This window comes from Anabrus simplex, chromosome 11 (assembly GCF_040414725.1).
Source record: "Anabrus simplex isolate iqAnaSimp1 chromosome 11, ASM4041472v1, whole genome shotgun sequence".
Lineage (NCBI taxonomy): Eukaryota > Metazoa > Arthropoda > Insecta > Orthoptera > Tettigoniidae > Anabrus > Anabrus simplex.
The window spans coordinates 12,716,577-12,736,711 of record NC_090275.1 but is presented as its reverse complement, the minus strand read 5'-3'; the positions used below and the strand labels follow the sequence as shown (position 1 = coordinate 12,736,711).

The 20,135-nt window shown below is 37.9% G+C and overlaps 1 protein-coding gene across 6 annotated transcripts in view; it reads right to left on the bottom strand.

Moving 5' to 3' along the window:
• The window catches only part of LOC136883485 (eukaryotic translation initiation factor 5), a 188,046-nt gene that overhangs the window by 43,779 nt on the left and 124,132 nt on the right, over positions 1-20,135 (bottom strand). For all 6 annotated transcript variants that reach the window (XM_068229687.1, XM_067155827.2, XM_067155826.2 and 3 more), the window contains 2 exons: positions 9,223-9,540; positions 725-1,009 (listed from right to left, as the gene is read on the bottom strand). In XM_068229687.1, the coding sequence (XP_068085788.1) occupies positions 725-1,009; positions 9,223-9,379 (442 nt within the window). In that variant the 5' untranslated portion in view covers positions 9,380-9,540. The remainder of the gene's footprint in view (positions 1-724; positions 1,010-9,222; positions 9,541-20,135) is intronic.

The window sequence follows — 20,135 nt, the reverse complement described above, 5'->3', positions numbered from 1 at the left end:
TATCTTCATATAGAAGCTCTCTCCTCTATCCTATTTGTACATCCCCTCCCTGAATGTAGATGCCTGCCCTCCTGATGAAGGTGCGAAGCAGAAACAAGCTTGCCGGGGGTTGAGAAGACAGGGTGTAGAACTGGGATTGATAAGCAGAGAGCTTATCTATTTGAAGACTGCAGTGGAGATTGTCCTTTTATGTTTCTATATTTTTTGTTCTCTTCTATTATTTTTGTTGCTTCCTCTTTCAAAATAGACATGGCATTATGTTCGTCATGTGTGTACCGTTCTCCACCCCCCTTCTCTAATTCCAACCCTTGCTAGCCAGTTATAAGGGCGATATCAAAAGTTAATATTTAAAAAACACCACTGAGCAACTTTCATTATCAAACACATTAATATGCTCTATATTTGCTAGTGTTAAGGGGAGTCATGACAAACTTTGACAGCTTATTACCTATCACTGCCAAATTAAAACCACTAATACAGGGCATGTTTTCATTGCATTTCACCAAGAAAGGTGGCTGGCTGTTATCTAGAAAACGCTCTTTGTGTCAGAGTTTTTGAATGCTGAAGTGTATATTCAGACAGCAGTTTCTTTTAACACACCACAGTATTGAAAATTACTCCATATTTTGTCTCGCAAGAAATGTAGGAGGTACAAATTTTAAAGCAGAATGATTAATTCACATTAAGTTTCAATTTGCCTACCCAGGGGTTAAGAGATACATACTGGGAGGATTCTTTAGGATGAATGTGTTCAGCTTATGGTTGAACTCAAGTGGTCCGTGGTAGCCACAAGCTTTGCAGGATTGGCTGATGGTCTGCTTCTTTTGGCTGACTGTCAGGACAGTCTCAGGGTTGTCACACCCAGGGCAAAGCACGAATTTACGGATGAAGCCATCCAGTAGGTCCTGAAGCTTGGAGGCATCATGGGAGCCATTCACAATGAAGCGGTCGTTCTTGAAATCGAACTGGGTCTGAGCACCCAACTCGCAGCCAAAATACTTTGTGGGATCTAGAAAAGAAAAATATACAAGATTGATCAGCACCGTTAACGACGTTTGCTGCTCACCTCTTAACATACTATTTGGCTAGCCTTGTCTTTTACAGTAAGATGTACACACCAGAGGGAGACCTTAAACGGGAAGACAGATTGATAAGAACAGGTGGCAGTCATTGGCCAGGTCTAGATAGCATCAATTCTGCGAAGAGGTGGGTAGAACAGTATTTTGAACAAAGGTTACTTTGTAAACATTACTGAAATTTGACTCAGCATTTAGGTACTTTATCTCTCGGACAACTGCCCCCAAACAAACGTCACACAACAAAATAATTTACTCTAGAAACTGTCATAGGTTATAACAGCATTACATCAACTCAAGGACTATTATGGTATGACCTGCTACAAGGAAGTTTGAGGGAGAAGGCAAAATAGTCCACAGTTTACTTTAAAAAACCTGAATGCTATTTTCCCTCTGGTGTAGACAGTTCTCACGCAAAGATGAAATCTTCCTCTTGAATGATACACCAGAAGGGTCATTATGTGACTAATGTAACAAAGTGAAGTATCAGTTGAGGATATTTGACTATTATACGTAGGTGGTTTGAAAAGTTCTTGGAATGTACTAGAATTAAATATCTTACCTCAGTGCAACTGCTTTTATTTTTCAACATAGTCTCCCTGTAGACTAATGCATTTGGTCCAGCGATGTTCCAATGCCTTGATCCCATCTCGAAAATGAGATTCCTCCAGGCCTGCAAAATACCTCTCCAATTCGGCTGTCAGTTCTTCCCTTGTAGAAAATCTCCGTCCGAGGAAAATTTTCAGCTTGGGGAATAGATGAAAGTCTGATGGTGCCAAATTAGGTGAATAAGGTGGATGTAGCAACAATTCGTACCCCAGTTCATGAAGTTTTGCCATGGCAATAACAGTTGTGTGCGGCGGAGCGTTGTCCTCATGAAGGATGACCTTTTTCCTTGCCAAACCAGGCCTTGTTTCGCATCTCTTTTCCTGTAGTTGGTCTAGGAGGTTTGCATAGTATTGCCCCGTAATTGTTTGGCCAGTAGGAACATAATCTATTAGCAGAATGCCTTTTGCACCCCAGAAAACTGAGGCCATGACCTTTCCGGCCGAACGCACTGCCTTGTCTTTCTTTGGTGGTGGTGAATCGGCATGTTTCCACTGCTTTGACTGCTGTTTTGTCTCTAAGGTATAGTAGTGGACCCAAGTTTCATCTGTAGTCACAAACCGGCACAAAAAATCTTGCTGGCTGCACTGAAAACAGGCCAGACTGTTCGGACATTTCCAATCTGGTGAGTTTATTGTCCAATGTCAAGAGCCGTGGCACCCATCTTGCGGATAATTTGTTCATACCCAATTCTTCGGTTAAAATATAATATACCTGTTCAGAAGACATCCCTACAGCTTCAGCAATCTCCCGCACTTTCAGTCAACGATCCTCCATGAACATTTTATGCACTTTTGCGATAAATTCTGCGGTCGCAACACTTTTTGGCCATCCACTATGCTGATCATCATCCAAGCACTCGCGACTAAATTTAAACTCGCTGGTCCACTTGGCAACGGTTGAAAATGAAGGAGCAGAGTCCCCCAGTGTGTTCTGAAAGTTGGCATGAATTTCCTTTGCTTTCATACCTTTCTTTACAAAGTATTTTATCACGGCTCGAATCTCAGTTTTTGCCATTGTCACAAATCACTACGCGGGAACAACAACAAAGAGTCGTCGCTACCACACTCCTGCAGCTAGAGCACTGACGCGCCATGTGTTCACTCACAAAGGATGTGTGATTATTGCACGGGAACCTTGTTGCTCTAGCACCGACATCTAGCGGTGATTCCGAGAACTTTTCAAATCGTCCTCGTACATGTTGAACATATGACTACCAGATAACAATTAATAAACAAAGTACATACTAGGAAGACTGGTCACCAATGAAAAATTATAATTTATATATTATTTGACAAATGTGACTAATGTAATATTTTATAAGAACTGTATTCCTTTACTCTGAGAATGGAAAAATAACGACTTATTCTCCAAATTAGTTGAACCCCTTTTTATAATACCTCAAGATTTTAAAACACTAACTTCTTATGAGTGGAAAGAAAAACACAAAGACTAAGGTGCTGTGACTGATATAACATTAAGAAGAATGTAGTAACACTATGCAAACACACACAAAATATCAGATACAAAATTATTAGTAGAAAATAAGATACATAATACAATAATGCACAGCACATATTTAAGTGCCACCATGGAGTGTGAAATATCCTCTGCTTGCAACAATTGGAAAATTCACTTTTCCAATATTATCCTCTTTTTGAGTGCAGTCATCTGGCAAGAGCCACTTCTAGTCATGACTGAAACCTATACTCCTCTCTAGACTAGACAAATGTTACAGACTATGAAAATGAAAAATGAAAACCTACAACCTGTTTTCCAGTCATTGACCGGGTCGGGGATGGAATGAATGAAGCAGATATAGGCTGTTAGTACGATGGTGTCGCCACACTCAGAGCGATATAGTAATGACTGATAGATGCTATGAAATGAGAATGGAGTGTTGCTGGAATGAAAGATGACAGGGAAAACCGGAGTACCCGGAGAAAAACCTGTCTCGCCTCCGCTTTGTCCAGCACAAATCTCGCATGGAGTGACCGGGATTTGAACCATGGTATCCAGCGGTGAGAGGCCGACACGTTGCCGCCTGAGCCACGGAGGCTACTCTTACCGATTATGAATCTCATGTTAAATCTGTATTGACGGTTGAACTCCTTACAAAATTAATGCCTGTTGCTCACGGTAAAATTTTCTGTCAAATTTATTGTACAATAATTTAATTTTATAAAATTTATGTTGCTCACGGTCAAATTCAAGTTTTATAAAACCTTTGATAAAATTGTTCATAAAATAGGACTTGCTCTATACCGTAAAATTAATTTTACAAAAGGAACCAAACAGCGAAGCTGACATCACGATGATGCTGGCGCTACGTCGTGAGAAGATTGTGAAACTCGATTGTAAACAAACACTTCTTTCTAAAATGGCAGGATGCGGGTGGACTGAAGAAGCTGTTAGTGTTTTACTCGACGAATACCAGAAATATCCTTGTTTGTACGAAGTTAAACGCCACTTCATCACAACAAAAATGCAAGACGGGAGGCAGAAAACACAATCGCCAAATTCCAATATGAATGCCGGTCTTCTAACCTCAACTAATTTTCGACCAAGGACAGCAATCCTACACCTTCTCTTCTTTTGACCCAATACTGAGTCCAGCATTTCCTGGCATTTCTTTTCTTCCATTTTACCAGTGTACAATATATAATTGCAGCTAAAGCAGAAAGTTTTGCTTTGTTGTAGCCATACTCTCAAATACACTAGAAGTTGAACAGCTGATTCTTGGTTTAAAAGTTTATCGATAGATGGCAGCACAGACAAACCTTAGTTCAGAAGTGAGTTCATAGATGGCCATCCTGATGCTTCCACAGATTTTATAGAATAATTTTACCGTGAGCAACACAACTTGGTTTTACCAAATTTTTATAAAATTAATTGTACAACAAATTTTATAAAACATTTTACCGTGAGCAATGGCCATAAGATTAAATTTCACACATAAATTGGACGTAAAAAATATAGTATTGACTAGGAGGATTAAAATAATTTTGTACAATTTCATAAGAAACTAGACAAAATGTTTTTACTTCACCAGGATAATTGTCGCTTTCACACAACACACCAATCACGTAAGTATGAAGCAAGCTGGTTACTGCATGCTAAGCTTTCAGTGAAGCTTCTGAGATGCAATTACTACTTTTGATAGCGACATACCACATATTGACACGGTGTCATCTGTCTTGTTGTGCCTTAGTGCCTGTATACTTCTAGCTTTCCCCCTATATAAGATGTATTTCTCACTTTGTTTTCCCCTCAATGCTTTTGTTTTCTTTCCTTTGCACTCGCAAGAGCCCTAGTGAAATTTTTTAATTGTTTTGGAAAAGTTTAACTTAGGTTTATAAAATAATATTCATTTGAACTCTCATTTCAGCTGATCAGCTGTTACTCGATGTTACTGCCTAGTTTTATAAGTTACATTGGTCACGCGAATGATGTTACATTAGTCATGGTCTTCACTAGTACTAAAATTTAAAAAATGACTACAAACTTTACGAACAGAATTGTTGAGTTACTGTACCAGCTATCACATACATTTTCTTTCTTCCCTAATTCCCTTTTTTCACTAGTTTTGAATATGAGAAATTTTTTTGGGGGGGGGGTATTCTTCAGTCACCGTTTTCAATCCTCTGGGTCGGGTTGTGAATCGAGGACCTACACAACTGTCTAACCCTCCACCACTTTCTTCTTTCCTCCATACTCTCTTTCACCGTATCCATACACCTCTTTCTGGGCCTTCCCCCTTGTCTTCCTCCTATGACTTTTTCTATAAATACTCTCTTTGGAACTCATCTTCCATTCTCATCATGTGTCCATGCCATTTCGTTCTTGTATTCCAAATTATTCCTCTAAGGAATTTCATCTCAGCTGCTTGGATTCTGCATATGTCAACTAACTAAATGGCTGTTGTCAATCACATTTAGTATAAGAAATTGATGTATTCAGATATTTTGATAAACATTTTTGATAGAGAAAGGGGTTGGTGATTTTAACGCCCCACTAACAAACTACTGGTTTCTGATGCCACAAGGATGGGAAAGGGCTAGGAATGGGAAGGTAGCAGCCATGACCTTAATTAAGTTGTAGACCCAGCATTGATAAAGTTGTTTTGCAGAAAATGATTTTCAAAATGACAGATATATGACAAATATAATACAGGTTATCGAAAAGTTGTTACCGGTAGTAAGGTAGTTAACAAAATTGTGAGGTTAGAATATCATATGAACAGAAACTTGCCTTTTACTCCCATGCTGCACGAAATGGTAATTTTAAGATTTTATGCTACCATCTCATTTCACGTAATAGTGAGACAATGCTAGTATTTCAAGAATTATAGTTAACAGAATTGTTAAATAGTTTCTGCAGTGAGTGCATGCATGATAAAGTAGAAGAATATCACCAGATAATAAATGACTTTATAAGAGGAGTAACAAATACAGTTGAACCTGACTTATACGTATATCAAGGGGAAGAGAAAAACTATGTGTAACTCAGAATTACTTAGAAATCAGACTTAACACAATACATCACATATTTACTGAAAAACCAATGGAATAGACCTACATGTGTAAATCCTTGCAAATAATAAATACATTAAGAGAGAAAATATTATTTTGAACTTGGTCCAGCCTTAAAGAAATCAGATTAGCTTGTTTCACTTTTCTTGCAGTAAGAGTATAAACCTCCTTTTGCAAACTTAGCGAAGAATTCAAAGCATTTTCAGTACAACTTTTCGCACTGATGTAATGCCTGCACACATCGATTGCACTTAACACTTCAATCAGTTCAGGTGTTTCGAGATTCAAGTCATTTCCAACACTGTCACTATCGCTTGTAGCTGGTCCATCACAACCGCGTTGTTGACATACATCAGCAATAATCTCTTCATCCGGTATTCTTCACCAGATTATCATCGAAATGCACAAAAGTATCGAATTCTACACTTTCCGGTAACGTTAGCTCAATGCCAGACAAACTTTTGTCCCCATAACCATCATTGGAGGCAGCCTCTTCTAGTAAGACACTAGCTTTGCGGAAACAGTTGCTGGTTGTGGAGGATGACACCTGCTTCCAGGCTGCATAAATAAAGTCCATGGCTTGTAGCAAATTAATGGAGAGAGATTCATTTCCTGCATCATTCGGTGTTATTAAATGTTAAACCAGCATTTTTCTATAATGCACATATAAATTTGCAATGATGTTCAAATCAAGTGGTTGTAGAACACTGGTACAGTTAGCAGGGAAAAATTCCACTCGTATATTCTCCAGAACGATTTGAGACGGATATGCTGCACATCCATCCATAAGGATTTTCTTCTGTTTCTTTTTCATTTTAATGTCCAGTTTTTCCAACCACTCTTCCATTAGAAGCATAGTCATCCAAGCATTTCTGTTGGATTCATATTCCATAGGTTTTGTTTTCGCACCCTTAAAACATCTCGGATTCTTCGATTTTCCTGTCACAAGAGGAGTGTCAAATCGATCTACATTGATGGCGAGAAGTACTGTTACACTAATTTTACTTTTCTTCCCTCTATGGCACAAGTCATCTTTTTCAGCTAATGTTTTATTAGGAAGGAGATTGTAGAATAGGCCATTCTCATCACAACTGTAGATGTTTGGAGGCTGATCATCGCTTACGATACCCAGCAGAAACTCTTCTTTTCAGTGTTGCACTGTGATGTCGTCCACAGCTTTTGAGTCACCGTAAATTGTTTTCCCTGTGGTTCCATGATCTTTAAATCCTTGCAACCATCCTGATGAAGCCTGAAATCAGCAGTGATACTCATCATTTTAGTTAAATCTATCGCCTTTGCCTACAGCACGTCGCCACTAATTGGTAGAGCTGCAGCCTGCTTTGGCTGGAACAACGTGAAAAGTGCTTTCTCCAAATCTACGTACCTTCCTTCTTGCTGACGGCTGCGCTTTGCTGATTGTCAACCCAGTTTTAAGAACGCATCCAAAATAACTTTTCTTTTACTAATGATTGTACATAGCATGGTATAAGCAATCCGTAAGTCTGAAGCAATTTCAGTTTTTGTTTTGTGTGGATTAGGGTCCACTTCTCGTATAAATTTTCCTTTTTCATCTGTATAACTTATCTATTTTTCTGTTCTCCATGGCTAATGAAAAGCAACTGAATGACAAAACTACTGTTCACCAGTAAACATTACTTCTGTTGTTCTCACGAAAGAAATTCTCATATTCTAACAAATTTACTGTATTTTCTTTTCTTTCCGCATCAAAACCGCCCACTTTGCTTGTAATGTATCTTAATATTTGATGGCACTGTGAAGGTAAAAAGCTACGAAGGTAGGGGAGGAGCGAGATAGAGAGCGAAGGGGACTCGCTCGGTTGGCCTTTGTTATGCCGCCAGTAAGGATCAACAATGTCACTCGGCGAAACTCTGTCTTCTGTTTCAGCATCGAAACCTGACCGCTCTACCTCTGCCTACGCCGACAAGGAGGAAACTTCATAAATACAATAGTTTCTTTTAAAAAAGCACGTGCTCATAATTATGCACAACTCAGTTATATTTCACTGACACTTAATACGTATAACAGCGAATTACGTATAAACGGATTACGTATAGATGAGGTTTAATTAACACGCTTTTAAATTACATTTTGCCGGGACCTAAAGGAAATTACGTACAAATACAAACTACGCAGAATAGTTACATATAAAGCAGGTTCAACTGTAGTAACATCTGAAAGAATACAACATCCTGGAGGCAACAAAAGTGAAATATGCTGTAACTGGAAGGGAATCTTTTGCTATTATTGCTCAAGTGATTGATCCTAATCTCCATATCAAGAACATACTTATTAGATGGCCAGGTGCTACAAAGAACTGAGGTATTCAATAGCAGCCATATCACGGCACGGTCTGAAGTGGGAACAGGTTACAAAGAGATCCTGTTAGGTGATAACTTTTAAGTAGGTATCTTTTAACCCCAAATTTCCAACCTGAAACAAAATCTCAAAACTGCTTTAAATACAGCACACCGCCACATCGGGACACATGACGGCATGGAAAGGACGAGGACAGTTTCCTGTTTGTAGTGGGCAACTGCCAATCAAATGTCAGACGATCTGTTCTCATTGACATTGCGTGCAGTGTTTTACAGCTGTATTCAAACAAGTCACATCAGCACATGCTAGTATACCACATGGTGCTGCCACCACGATCTAGATTTGCACTGTACATAACTTCTGCACGAGTTAACATGTTAGCTATCATTTTGCAGGAAAATTTTGAAGAAAAGGAGAAATCTTAACACGCTATTTAATTTTTAGCATTGCGTTAACAATGAACTTGGTAGTATTAATTTAACAACTATTAGAGGAAACCAGGCCCAACTATTGTTAACTGAGATGTGCTCTGTGCTAGATGGCACTAACCTGTCAATGACCAGTTCAACACAGTTTTAAATAAATAATTATCAATATTACAAGTGAAAAGTCAGATCTGTTATTTGAACTTATGAAAAAATTCCCTACATATTAGAAACAAAAGTACTTACATGTAGCAGGGCGCCCAATAGCTTTTGCAACGTCCACCATGTTGACGATTACTGTCTTAATCCCATTGCCCTTGCCCTCAACTTTGGCAAGAAGCCTGGGCATTTTGTAACGATAGAAAGCATCGCTGACATTGCGGTTCACGTTCACGCTCCCCATTTTGATGTGCAGATGGTACTAACTTCAAGAATGGCACCCGTGGGCTCAGTGGTAACGATGATGACAGTGATAAAACTTTGGAGAAAACAGTGTTGCTAATCAGTCACGTTTCTCTGAATGGCTGTAACTTCCGGTGCCGATTACTGGAAAATTTTGATGTCCTGTAACAGTAATGAAGAAATCACTTCAATTATAACGCAACATTCAGTTATTAAAACACACATGTTGTGTCCTGCATACCCTGTATTAGACAAATTTTACTGACAGATTCCAGAACAGAAATGAAATGATGTAAAATTAACCTGTTAACTGGGCACGACGTATATATATTCGTACGCTGAATGTTACAGGGTAATGGGCATGACGAATATATACGTACTCGCCTTTTACCGTGATTATCTCCTGCATATGACGAGCTACTTTGCTGCGTGGTGTATCGTCGCCTTAACTGATGTTTTTCCTGCACAGTGGCAGCAAATACCACGTCACGCTTCTTGAAGCTTATTTGTTTTTATTTCACAACTGTACGGTGCTACATGTCCGCAGTATCTAGTTCAAAGCGTAAGTTCGAAACGCTCGAAGAAGACGAGATTATTCAACACTTAGAGAATGATTGTGACGATTTATCTTCTCAGAAATCCAAAGATCAGTGGTTTGATACATATGAAGGCGAGTCTGATAGTGAAAGTGGTTCAGAGAATGAGAATGAAGAACAAGATGAACAAAATGAGGAATCGGATGAAGGCGAAGTGCCAGACATGTTTCAACCTTTCCCGCCGTGTGGTGTTTCACGTCAGATATTCAAATTTTCTGGGGCTAGCAGTGTAAATGTGAATCCAATGTGTTGGAATATTTTTAACAGTTCATAGATGATATGTTTCAACTTATTGCCGAACAGAGCAATGTGTATGCTTAACAGTTTTTAGAAGCCCATCCGAACTTGAAACCACGGTCACGTGCGAGAGAGAGATTGGGTGGATACAAATCCAACTGAGATAAAAACTCTAATTGGACTTCTAAATCTGCAGGGGATAATTCATTAGCCAGAAAACAGTATGTACTTCTCAAAACGGGAAAGTATCACAACCCCTTACTTTTCGAAAATAACTGCAGTTCTAGTGAGGTAAATGACGTAACTGACCGTGAAGTTAATAGTTCGAAATTTCTCTAACAAAAAATCAATTCATTAAAACTCCTTTATTTTAGTGTTTGTATTGCAGATAAATCTATAATCTATTAGGGAACGCAAGTATGAAGAGAGGAGCATCCACAACTCACTTTCATTGATTTCAATATGTCGCGCACAGCAACGTAAACCTCAATAACAAAGTCTAATACAAACTAGCTTGGTTTTTTTATCATTGATATAGACTAAGAAAGAGCTATGTATCTGTAAATAGGTTACTAAACCTCTTATTTTAGTGAACACGACGCCCCCGCCTATTTTCGGCACAACAATGCTCTTTAAACATTCTCGTAACTCGTTGGACATAATAGTGGCATTTAACACGGATAACTTGACACCTGAATGTCGGTGATTCTTGATAAATTCTAAGAACTGTATCCAATTCCAACCTCAGTAAATGTAATTTTTTGAAAATAGCCCCTTAACCCCAAAACTGTACCATAGGTATAACATTAAGTAATTTTAGAATAGTAGTATTCATATATATTTAATGGCATCCTTGTCTGATTTTAATTTTAGTAGTATTTATTCTGTACAGTCACTATTAAGTAGGTTCTCTAGCAACTGAAGATAAGTAGGTTCTCTAGCAGCTGAAGATGACCTATTTAAAGGTCTAAACCGGTACTGTCTTTATGTAAATAATATTGACATTATGTAAACTAAAGTATTGATAGGGTGGAGAACTCATTCTTCATACTTGTCACAGATGATATTAATGTTATTACTTTTCTGCCTATCCTGCCGTGTAACAACAATCTGCTGAAAATATACACAGGACAGATTACACCAAGCATATCAATGATACCCAGTTAAGAGGTTAAATCTACAGGGGGAAATCAACATCTCCGAAACAGACATTTTATGGGTGAAAAAGAAACTTTCCAATGCTAAACTCAAGATTCCTTTATGCCCTAGCCAGCGGTGGTAAATTACTTGTTATTTTCCTCTTCAGCAATCTCCTAACAGAGGGTTGAAGTTGATGACCAACATGAAGTAACTTTTCCTCTTTTGTGTTTCCCGCATCAAATTGCTGTATTGCGACGAACTACTGTCAAATGTTCTGCGTCCACATCCTTGTTTCCTTCTATTTTATCTGATCAGTTGTATCAGGCTGTATTGATCATTTCTGTCTTTTCTCCTGCATTGAATTCATATTATTTCCCAGCAGGATGGAGTAGTTCCTCGTCGGGATATTGAACACCTGTTACAACCACACGTGACCGCAAATTATTGCAGTTGGTTCACTGATAAAGCCGCATCTGTCCAGCCTTCAACACCGTAAAGCAGCACTGTCAACATGCAATACTTCACAACATGCCAACAAGTTTTGAAATAAATAAAATAAAAAATAAAAAAAAAACACACACACACTTGTTTTGCCAAATATGGTTTTGATTTTTTACATCTGGATCCCATTATGTTAAAAAGCATCCAGGATACCTGAAATGGAGCACACACACACACACACACACACACACACACACACACACACACACACACACACACACACACACACACACACACACAATGGATTTTCCATAAAATGTGATGACAGCGTTTCTGAAATTCTGCTTGCTGATTACCAAGAATTTCGTTTTGTGAGTTTTTTTTACAAGTTCCTTTACATCGCACTGACACAGATAGGTCTTATAGCGACGATGGGATAGGAAAGGGCTAGGAGTGGGAAGGAAGCCGCCGTGGCCTTAAGGTACAGCCCCCGCATTTGCCTGGTGTAAAAACGGGAAAACAATGGAAGACCATCTTCAGGGTTGCCAACAGTGGGGTTCGAACCCACTACCTGCAAGCTCACACCTGCGTGCCCAACTCGCCCGGTTTCTGAATTTTTATTTGGTCAATATTCACTGATGTTCAGATGGAACTAAAGGTCTACAAAACCGTAAACAAGTATCGCTGTGTTATGTACACAGCCACAGCGGATGGTGTTCATCTGCCTCCGGTTTGTCTTGATTGCTATATCAAGGTAAAGAGCAATTAAACTGGCCTCAGGAGTATAAGTCAAAAAAGATCAGAGTATACAACCTGGTCTCACACATTTTTCAATCTTCATCTCTTCATTAACAAGGGTGCCAATGTTTTCCCCTGGAACTACAAAAACATTATGCTACAATTTACCTGCGCAATTGGGAACATGCATTATTTTCAATTTTTTTTTTTTTTTTTGAAAAGTACACCAATGAAATAGTACGTAAACGTATTACACTGGTAAGTTGCCTTGTTTTCTGCCATTAAAAAAATATTTTAAAGTCCCTTTCCGCAAGGCGAGTAAAACATCCTCTGATGTAAGCAGCGCGCTGTGATGTCACAATCCAGTACCGCATGCAGCTCTATCAGCCATTGTGCATCTGCTGTTACTAAAAGCCAATTGTTTATTATTCGCGATCGCAAACAACTTCCAAATGACAAAAGTAGGGTTCAAAAAAGACAGTCGGACATTCTACCATGTGTAGATGTTATCACTCCTGAAAAACAGTGACTTTTGTGCCCGCAGAGATTCGCGAATCAAAAGCAAATTGGTAAGTGGCATCTTTTATATATGTGTAATGTATTGTAATTCATAGTATCCAATATAAAATTGTCAAGAGAGGTTTATTACGCTTTAGTTCAGTCTATTCTTAGCTACGGAATATTGGCATGGGGAGAAGCCTACAAAAATGTAATCAATAAAATACAGGTTGTTCAAAACCTTATATTACGAATAATGTACCAGAAAGGAAGATTATACCCAAGTAGTCAATTATATGCTGAAGCAAATATATTTAATGTAAAACAGCTGTATGCCTTTGATATATACAAAAATATTAACAAAAAAAAAATATAATTGAGAACATTAAACATGAATATTCAACACGCAGTAAGATGTACCACCGTTGTATGTTATACAAACCCAAACTTAGCATAACAAAGCGCAATTTCTTGTACTTCATTCCAAAATTCTTTAATGTCCTTTCCGGTTCTTTACAAACTACTTCATTAAGTCAGAAAATGTGTCTGAAGTGTCTTAAATCCTTTGTCAGGGATAATAAAATTGTTATGGAAGGAATAACTAAATGAGAATATCACGTCACCAAATCCAATTTCTATTCTATGGTCCACCATGTGCTGTTGATCATATCCGTCATTCACTCATACCCATACTCGTACTCCAGGCATCATTTAAAAATATATTTCTCTCTATGTAATTAATATTCTAAATTACCACACACAAGGTTTCACCTTACGTGGTATTTTACTGATATCTACTCGACTCTCTTGAGGTTGGTGTGATTTTGTATAATAATAATAATAATAATAATAATAATAATAATAATAATAATAATAATAATAATAATAATAATAATAATTTAATGTGTGCAAGAGATAGTTACAAGTTCAATTTATTTTAAGTATTAATATTTTAATAATACTACTACTACTACTGTAATATATGTGGTTTAGTTACAAGATTAATATTTCTCAAGTAATAATGTTATTAGAAGAGTTATGTATATATGAAACAGTCCTGTAAATATGTCAACAACATGATGAATGAATAAATAAATACTACTACTACCTACCTTTTTTTGTTATATTATAGAGTATTTAGCTATAGCCTAAATTAGTTTACAAATTTAAGCTCTACATTAAAGACATAAATAACTGTCGCATGCCAAGATAAATTGGTATAATTAGAGCTGTCAATATAGTTCATAACCCCTGTGATTTATTACCTTGACATGGATCACCCAGAACTTAGGTTAGGTTTGGAGAATACTTTAATAATCATCATTAAATAATGCACTGTTTATTACTTTCATGTTCCAAGATGTAATTGAAGCATTTAATTAAAGCATCATACATTAAAATTTAAAGTTTTACCACTAGAACAGCTGACATGGAAAAGTGATTGAAAATTCAAACATATTCAACTTCATTAAAATGATCTTCAAAGAAATAAACTGTAGACTTTCCCGATACATAACCAGCATTTCTCCGGCTCGCCAAAATCCACTTCTCCCTAGTTTTAGCGTCCTTTGGAACATTTATAAACAATTTGTTTGGTGTGGTATGTGATGTGCTATCGCACATCGGAACTATACACCATTTATAAGTTTTCTGCCCCACCTATCTGCGCAGGATTCATTTGAAGTCCAAAATATACCATTCAGATTATTACCCAATGTATAGACCTCGAATTTAACTATACCACACACTAACATAAAGTAGAAATACGCGAAGTGTATCCTGTTTCTCACAGCACACTATGTGTTATTTCGTCTGCTAATTCAGTCAACCTGTACGATGACTCCAGACCAATGAGATCGCGCACTTGCATCAAGTGACATTTTCGTACGTTAATTTAGATTTTTATCATGCCTGGAGTAGTTATTTGTACATTCCGATCACATTTTTGAATTCTGCATTAAATTTTGAATCAGATTAGCATATTTTTAATTAAAACCCCGGATCATGCATGTTCCCTATTATTTAATCTAACTATGACTGGACTTTGTTAGATTTCCCCTAAAAATTTTATAAGAAAAAAAAAAAAGATTTTGGAAATTTTGCATGGCTGCATCTGATAACATAAACTTGGGGGCTTAAATTGACAATTTTAAAAGACACAACAAAGAATGTACATAAATCTAGTTTATATGGACTGAGTAGGTTAATACTGAGGTTGAGATGGCTTTTGGTCTTTTCATTGCAAGAGTTTTCTTCAATTATATACAAGCTGGAAAGCATTGGATTTTGCCCTGTAATAATTTCAGCAAGAATTTTTTTCAATAACTCACATTTAGACTAATCCTCCCACCCTCCTTTAGCATTAAAAGGACATTTCATTAAAACAACAGATCATGTCTATGCCAAACACAATCACCACTGATCTGCATATAGAGCAGTCGCCCAGGAGGCAGATCTCGTTTCAGTTGTTTACCTAGTCTTTTCTTAAATAATTTTAAAGAATTTGGAAATCTAACACCTCCCTAGGTAAAATATTCCAATATCTAACTCGTATTCCTATAAACAAATACTTGCCCCAATTTGTCCTCTTGAAGTGCAACTTTATCTTTCCTAGTTTTAAAAACACCATTCAAACTTATTCCACGGAATTATTTCCATTGTGGAAATAACGTATAAAAAAATAATCTGGTGGCACTTAAAAAATCGACAGTAAAATCTGTTCCAGAGGTGTTTTGTTTCTTTCCGTTGTTACTGACGTATCTCTATTTAAATACAGAGATTATACGGTTATAAGGTTAAGAAGCAGTTATAAGCATCAGCTACACCTGAACATTGACCTGAAACGACAGGAGCGCTCAATCTCTCTCGTGATCGCCCGTAACCATTACATCAACAAGCTAAATCTTCAGTTTTGGCCGGTCTTGTCACCAGATTTTCTCCGTTATGTTTGTGTACCATACTACTATGTAGTGAGCACTGCTCAAGGTTTTGTACACCTGAGCCCATTAAATGGAGTGCTTAAACTAGTGAATGTGAATTAAGAGTGATTAAGATCGAGTCAATTTGTGTCCTCGTCCTGAGGTGGTGCAGCTCTTTTCAGGCACACCCCCGATGGAAGCGAGAGCTGCATGTACCATTCTAATTACACACAAGCCCTCCTGTCGTTCTTAAATTTCTGGCAGTACTGGGAATCAAACCTGGCCCCTGAGAAGTGCAGTTAACAGTGCTGTTATGGTACAGAGGTGGCCAGTGATTAAGATGAAGTGACAGACTGAACTGGTTAACACTTAGCACCAGGTGAAAATGTAAAGGGGCACTCTAAAAGTGCCAGGCTGTTTTAATGGAAAATTTATGCTTTGAGGGGAAAAAAATAATGCCTCTGTTTTTAAAGTTATGAAAGCAAAACAATCAGGGAGTGCAAAACTGTCATCTATATTCAGGATAACTTTCAGATCATTATGAAATTTATTCCTCAAGTTATTAATTAAAATAATTTATTAGGAAAATAAGAGTCAGAAAATATTATTCCTATTATCACGCTTACAGACGGAATAAAAACAAATACTGGAGGGCACGCATACATAATACAAGAACCAAGAAACTTGTTTTTGTTCTAAAATTATCTGCAGAGGTGCCAAAAATCTGAAATTCTAAACTCCAGGATATTGAGAGAAAAAAAAAAAAGAGAAAAAAAATTCCAACAATTGGCACTCACACAAGTAAACACAGTTAAATAATGACAGCTAATGACTGGAGAGTCCAGTAGTGACCTCTGACTTCTTGGACAGTGATTCTGAACTGGGCGTCGAATCAAGTGCCGATTTTGCCTCCGCGGAATACGACTGTACATAACAAGTGACGATATTCATACTCTTAGCGACTGGGAAGAAAGGAATGTTGACGAGGACAATCCCATACAGGCTCCGCAACAGTTCCAGGACTTATTAGTTCTTTAATTTCCTCCCTTAAACAAATCATCTTACACTGCGACGTCATGCTTTTACAAGTTGTTCATAAACATGGTAAGGAACAAACAAATGTTGTCAGAACATGGTAGCCTGAACTCTAATGGACCTGTCAAGATTAGACGACACATTCGGTCTAGAAGCCTTTCAAAGAATAAAGAAACGAAGTGTGTCTCCTCAGAGTGAAGCTGGCAAGTTTTGTTCATTTTGGGAGGGTTGCCATAGCGACTCGCACTAAGGTTAATATTATGGATATCATTTTTTTAATGTCTGGCACCTAAAAATTTTTAACAGCTCTAGATTTTCTTCTAATTTGTCCTGCCCAGGGTAGTCTCTCATAAAATTTTGTTCTCACGAAGCTTACTACATTTTCCCAATTATCTGTCTCCTTATAGGTCATTTTCCATATATCGCAGTTAAGCAAGTCCCGACAGACACGTTAAAGAGAAATTCTACAATATTATAATTAACTGCTGAAATATAACAGGGCAGCTTGAAGCAGTTAGTCGATTAGGAAGCAATGAAGAAATACACCGATAGTTCTATTTTCAAGTTGCATAAAACCCTTAATACCAGAAGTGAGATTCTGACAACACAAACAAAACTTCACACTCTACGAACACTTTACTAACAAATATAGTACACTGATGAACAAATAACACCATTTTTTTTGCCCTGATAGTGGCAAGGGGAGCCATAATGATCCATAACCATTACACCATCCTGATGTCAGTCTAGTGTTAAATCGAACCAATTGGCCCCAACAGGTCTCTTGTAGGGTGCTGGAGGCAATAAATGGGTAGAGACGATGTACAAGTTGGTTCTGTGTCGCTCACCGGTCAGGGAAGCTGGTTACTCACAGTCCTCATATGAGGATAACACTGCACTAGCCTGAACTGTATTGTGATGGCAATAGGGATCCATTACCTCATACGCTTGCTGGTGCACTAAAAAATCATGGATTGAATCAACTGGTAGCTCGACTTATCTGTCCAGACTACTATTTTCCATGCTTCAACATCTAACGGTGGTGTTCCTATGTCCACACCAGTCTTTGTGACTTGTGAAGTCAGTGAGCAAAGAAAGTAACCCAAACAGAACAGTGGCTATCTTACTACCTTCCGAGGAGATAGTTCAAAGACAGAAAGGCTACACACACTTCACTGTTGTCCAGCAATGAATCTGCGAGCGATCCGATTTGGACAGTTTATCCACTCATACCTGCCAACTTTTAGAAACCAAAAATAGGAAGATTTTTTTAAATTCTTGGATTTCATCACATATAATCCACCACGGTCTAGGTGAAAAAAGGTCAGGATAAAAGGCATACATATCCTACAGTTGCAATGCAAATTGACCATTAAATTTAAAATCTTAAACTAAGAAAACATAAAAATGGTTACAAGAAAATGTACCTAATCATTCTCATTTATGACACTTACATACGAATAATAATATTTGTCACACCGACATACACAACAAAATGCATAATACCGTATTTTCTCGCGTAATTAACGCCTTTTTTTTTTTACGAAAAATACAGGCGAAAACTTCGAATGCGTAAATTATTCAAGGAATTCAGATATTTACAAATTATTAACAATTCATTTACATTTAAAAGATAAGCTACATAAAATATGGTCATCGAAGGAGGGACCCTGCTACATTACCCCAAACCGTTCGTATCCAATCTTGTACGAGTGATGTGACCATCCACCCTTTTTCTTGAATACGAACGTGGATCACTCTCGGAAATTTTACTTTAGGCATTGTTTTTCGTTTTAGAACAATGTAAGTTGTAAGATTTCTGCCATCAGCTGTTACAGCAAGCATTGCAGTACATCGTTGTTTTTTGTTTCCAGTAGCGCGTACGATAACACTATACGGTATGTTCCTTTCTTATCGATTGTTCGACTTTGTCGCATGTGGAAACTGACTGGCATCTGACCCGCGGTTCCTATATGGGAGATCAACTATTCCTTCACTTTACGCTTCTCAATCACAAAGCGATGAAAATGATTAAAATCATTCGTCATTTTTTGGCACAATGTTGTTCTTCGTCGAAGAGAAAGTCCATATCTCTTCATAAAATTAATCAAGCCTCGGCTAACCTTCATATCAGAGACACTGATTCCATGTGCAGCGGCTATTTCTCATTCTTTAAAATACAGTAAAGCATTACGTGAGAAACGGCTTATCCAACGTTGCGTAACAAAATCATACAATTAAACAGAACCTCCTCTACATGCGGAAACTTGCCGCTTTTTGGTCCGCGAAATGCTTTGCGAGAGTTGTTGGCCGCTTAAATGCACTTCTGTTACCGCGGTAACGCACGTTTCATTTGGACACTGAAGACTTGCTGCCCGCTGCCCTATTCCCGAATGTTTCGGCGAAAATGATCACCGCGAGTTTGGATGATCTAATATTACTAGAATTGGACTGACAAACAATTCTGAGATCACAGAATGTCCCGTACCCGAAACACTCCCTAAAACTAGGGCAGTGGGATTATGAAAGGACGTTAATTACGTGAGAAAATACGGTAGTTTCCTTTATCAGACGGTAACATGAACGGAAATTTATAGGTATCTCTGAACACTTGGAGATAACTTTTGTTATATTTTTTCGCCATTACGAGAAAAGAAAATACCAGAAACTGTCACCGACACAACACCTTTAAAAACATTCAACTCATTAAAATTATGCACTTAAATACGCTAAACTACCACATACAAAACAATTCAATATGTCCCATACAGTATTTGCATACAACTTTGAGGGCGAAAGCATAGAGATGCAAGCAAAAACACGTGGCCTACAACTCCGACGAAACTACGCACAGAAACGAAATTTACAGCGCGCTAACACAACAACAAACTCTTTCTTTCGTCCCGACTGAGTCGCCAGCGCGCGCTAGCCTCTCTTGCTTGCAGGACGATTGCCGCCCCGAAACCCCAGCTGTCCACACGCTGCTGTGGTGAGCGGGAAACACTCACGAAATAAAGCATCAAATAAATACGCTTAAAAATGAGGTTTCGTAAATTAAACAAGCACATAATAATTTATCTTTTATCCTAGGGGCAGAGTATTGGCCGTACTAGAGGTTATATTGGTCAAAAATAGGAAGAAGTGAAAATAAATC